The sequence below is a fragment of the Otolemur garnettii genome, unplaced genomic scaffold, assembly GCF_000181295.1.
Source record: "Otolemur garnettii isolate 467f Iridium unplaced genomic scaffold, OtoGar3 scaffold00031, whole genome shotgun sequence".
Classification (NCBI taxonomy): Eukaryota; Metazoa; Chordata; class Mammalia; order Primates; family Galagidae; genus Otolemur; species Otolemur garnettii.
Window position 1 is genome coordinate 1,275,297 of NW_003852426.1, and position 4,577 is coordinate 1,279,873.

Sequence of the window (4,577 nt, forward strand, 5' to 3'; positions counted from 1 at the left end):
AACCCGCCACCTTAGGTGTACGTGGCTGGCGCCTTAGCCGGTTGAGCTATAGGTGCCGAGCCTTTTCCTACTTTTTTAGTAGAGACAGGGTCTCTCTTTCTTGCTTAGGTTTTAGTGGTTCACCACTTAAGCAAACTGGATCCTTAGAGATGCATTTTAAGGTTATGCACCCTCAATTTCTTTTAGCTCCTCCTCAGCCCCAACCCTAGTCAGCCAGTTGACTGACACTAGGCCTTTGGGATCTCTGGGCTCCTCCCCTTTGAATTTTACTGCTCCCTTAAAAGATTTTGAAAAACTATGCCACGTGCACAGAAGTCAACAGCTAACATTTGTAATAACTTAAATAGTATTGCAAAGGGTATGCTTTCCAGTGAATTATACTTGTTTAAAATTACATTTTGGCCAGACATGGTGGCTCACACCTGTAATCCTAGCACTCTGGGAGGTTAAGGCAGGTGAATTGTCTGAGCTCAGGAGTTTGAGACCAGCCTGAGCTAGAAGGATCCTGTCTCTAAAACTAGCCCAGCGCCTGTAGTCCCAGCTACTCGGGAGGCTGAGAAAAAAGAATCCCCTAAGCCCAGGAGTTGAAGGTTGCTGTGAGCTGTGATGCCATGGCACTCTACCAAGGGCAATAAAGTGAGAGTCTGTCTCTAAAACAAAACATAACAAAAACAAAAACAAACAAACAAACAAACAAACAAAAAAACTAACTAACCTAACTATAGGTGAAGAAGCAGCAGCCTAGAGAGTCAGAATTAAGAGTTTTTATTTTTCCATTTCTCAGAAGCACCATCATTGTCTACTGATAGTTCCCAGTAGTAGGCCGCCAGGTGGCAGCAGGGAGCACAGCGCTAGCAGCCCTGCCCCGAGGTCCCGGGTGGGGCACAGAACTTGGGGAGGAAGTTGGCAGCAGCAGAGGATGGGATACGAGGTAGAAGTGTATGCTTAGGCTTTCAGAGAAAAATAGAGGGGAAATATGATGGCCAAATATAGACCTCAGGAGGCGACAGAAAATATTGAGAACAACACTTTGCGAATGTTGAGGGAATGAGGAAGAGACTTAAGGAGGTAGGCTAAATTGGGTAGAACTTAGGGGAAGTCAGAGGATGGAGACAGGCTTGGGTGTACTGTTCCTGGAGATGCCTGGGAGCAGGGGCAGCTCTGGACATCTCCTTATCGGTACTCTTCCTGGGGTGGGTCAAGGTCTGGCTCCACCTGAGCTCCGTGGTCCACCTCTGGGGCAGGGGGCCAAGGGTTTTCTGGGGGCTGGGGTCCTGCTGGCCAGGGGTCATCAGGCCGGGGAGGTTGAGGTGGATCAGTTCTGGGCGGCTCAGGGGGCCAGACTCCAGCTTCAGGAAGGTCTCTCCAAGGGCGACTGGAGCCTGGAGGCGGAGGATCCTTAAAGAGAGGAGGTGCCCCTGGCCAGGGGTCCCCAGGGACTGGTGAAGCCTGAGGAAATGTTGGGGAGCCTTCCTCCTCTTGAGCCTCCATGGGTGGGAGAGAGGGGTGGTCCCCACTGCCTGAGATGCCTGTAGCGGAGGAAAGGGAAAGGTAAGGGGTGGTGAAGGCCAGACCTCTTTCCCGCCTCTACCTCAGCTATACACCCAGGAGGCATTGCCTTTCTGGGAGCCGGAGCTGATGCCGCAGACAGGCCTCAAAAGTCTCTCTCAAAGAGCTCTCTAGATATTTACAAATACTAAAATTATCTTAAAATGGCATGACCATCACCACCACCACTAATCTGAACCATTACCTTGACCAACTTTAAACTGATAGGACCTCCATAAACAAGCTCCAAACCTGGTTGGGCCTCCCCATGCACCCCAACATGTTCTATACCTTGGTTCCATCAGTACCCAGATCCCACCTTTACAGTGACCCCACCCTCCTTAATACAGGTCCCAATGGTTACTTACCCCACACATCAAAACCCTGACTTAAGTCATCACATGGAGCTACCTGGGCCAGCAAAACATTTATTCTGAGCCAAAATGCATCTACCTGCAACCCCTTAACTCTTCCTTCCCCTCATGCGAATTCCCAGAATCTCTCCCACTCCATGCGTTTAGTTCATCCCCTTCCTTCTCAGTGGTCACCCTCACTTGTAGTGACCATCCCTCATCTCCCAAATTGCGCTCCTGACCTCTGCTCCCAGCTCACCTCCAGCATACAGGCAAAGGACCAGGACCCCCAGTAGCTTCCAGTTCAGCAACATGGCTGTCTCCTGCCCCTAAAGCTGGGGCGGGCTGAGTCTGGGTGATTGGGAACCCCAGAGGCTTTATAGGGGAGGAAGGAGAGGAGGAGGCCAGTTTCTGGGGACAGGCTGGCCCAATGAAACAAGGAACCAGAACCAAACTGGTCAAACCTGTTTGGAGGCTAGCATGTAACCTCTGATGGCAGCGTCCCTCGGTTTAGTCTCTGAGCCCAGGACCCAGCTGCTTGGCTCTCCCTATCAGTGACCCAGACCCGGGGTCACCCCACTTTTGTTTCACACCTTGCAGTAATCAGTACCCACCTGGCATCTCCATAATCACAGGGATGTCCGCCTTTCTTCCCTTGCAGCTGCTGGAAGCCCAAGAATGGGAGCAAACTGCACGTGGGGAAGCACCATAATTATAGGGGCTAGGAGGCAGGACGCCTGGGCAGGCGTGGGCTGGGGGTGCCTAAGAAACCTGGGATGAAGCTGGGACAGTGTCAGCTGGAACTCCAGCCTCCCCACCCACCCACATGCTGACTGGTCCCTCTCCTTCCTGGAGCGTTCTTCTTTCCCTGGCACTTCCTGCCCCCCAAGGACCCAGGTATGCTGCTCTCCAGCATGTGCCTTCTTCAGGCATGCAGGGGGCCTCCCGAACAGTGACGTCTGAGGAATTCCATCCGGGAGCCACTTGGATGACTACAGAAGAGGAAGGAGACACACTAGGATCTCCAGGTTCCCTCTTCCCACCTAGGGCTGGTTACATCAGTCCTTGCCCAGAGGCTCAGGAAGTAGCTGCCTCCCTCCTGTAACTTCAGCCTCTTCCCCCTCCCTCAGCAGTTCTCCTCTCTGCCCCTCTGGCCTATCCTCTGGTCCTTGGCTCCAACTCTCTCATGCCTATCTCCTCCCTCCCCTAGTCCTTTAGATCTCAGATCCCTTGGCTCAGGGCCTGTGGCTTTAGTGGCTAAGGCGCTAGCCACATGCACCTAAGGTGGCGGGTCTGATTCCAGCCTGGGCACACCAAGCAACAATGACGGCTGCAACCAAGAAAATAGCTGGGCGTTGTGGCAGGCGCCTGTGGTCCCAGCTACTCAGGAGGCTGAGGCAGGAGACTCACTTGAGCCCAGGAGTTGGAGGTTGCTGTGAGCTGTGATGCCATGGCACTCTACCCAGGGGGACAGCTTGAGGCTCTGTCTCCAAAAAAAAAAAAAAAAGAAAAGATCTCAGATCCCTTGTCTTAGAGGTCCCCCTAGAACAGTGGTTCTCAACCTTCCTAATGCTGCAAACCTTTAATACAGTCTAAAGGAATTGTGACCCACAGGTTGAGAACCACTGCCCTAGAACCTTTTTTTCTTTCTTTTCTTTCTTTCTTTTTTTTTTTTTTGTAGAGACAGAGTCTCTCACTCCTTTGCCCTTGGTAGAGTGCCATGGTGTCACACAGCTCACAGCAACCTCCAGCTCTTAGGCTTAGGTGATTCTCTTGCCTCAGCTTCCTGAGTAGCTGGAACTACAGGCGCCCACCAAAACGCCTGGCTATTTTTTGTTGCAGTTTGGCTGGGGCTGGGCTCAAACCCACTACCCTTAGTATATGGGGCTGGCGCCCTACTCACTGAGCCACAGGTGCCACCCTAGAACCTTTTCTTTTTTGAGACAGAGTCTCATTTTGTTGCCCTTGGTACAGTGCTGTGGCATCATAGCTCACAGCAACCTCAAACTCTTGGGCTCAGAGGATTCTCTTGCCTCAGCCTCCTAAGTAGCTGGACTACAGGCATCCACCACACACCTGGCTAGTTTTAGAGAGGAGGTCTTGCTCTTGCTCAGGCTGGTCTCAAACCTGTGAGCTCAGGAAATCCACCTGCCTCAGCCTCCTGGAGTATTAGGATTACGGGGTGAGCCACCCATAGAAACTTTTCTTTAAGGACCTTTCTGACTAGAGGTCCATAAACCTCTCAGAAGTAATGTGTTCAAAAGAGAACTCCATTCCCCCTCAGGTTGTTCCCCACAACAAATGGTCTGTTCCCCCTGCAGTAGAGGACACCACTGTCCACTTTGGTTTACCTCACGTTAAAACCTTCATTCCTTCCCATCCACCTGCAAGGCTCCCTGGCCCCCCATTCACCCCTCATCCAAACTCAACCCACTGTCCTGAGCCACCATCTCTCCTCCAGCCTCCCCCACCCTTCTAATTGGCCCCTCTGCTCCCTCTATTCACCCCTCCCCTACACCCAAACCCATCCCCCACAACCAGCCAAAAAATCTCTTTAAAATGTACATCCAGGCTCGGCGCCTGTGGCTCAAGTGGCTAAGGCGTCAGCCACATACACCTAAGGTGGCAGGTTCAAATCCAGCCCGGGCCCGCCAAAACAACAATGACGGCTGCAAC

At 52.2% G+C, this 4,577-nt stretch overlaps 1 protein-coding gene across 1 annotated transcript; it reads right to left on the bottom strand.

The window, feature by feature from the left end:
- Window positions 1-1,173: 1,173 nt before the first annotated feature.
- On the bottom strand, window positions 1,174-2,215 carry PSORS1C2 (psoriasis susceptibility 1 candidate 2). The gene is made up of 2 exons (XM_003788992.1): window positions 2,161-2,215; window positions 1,174-1,529 (listed from the first exon to the last, which is right to left on the bottom strand). The coding sequence occupies exons 1-2, from the start codon at window positions 2,213-2,215 to the stop codon at window positions 1,174-1,176; spliced, it is 411 nt and encodes a 136-aa protein (XP_003789040.1).
- Between the last annotated feature and the right edge of the window lie 2,362 nt (window positions 2,216-4,577).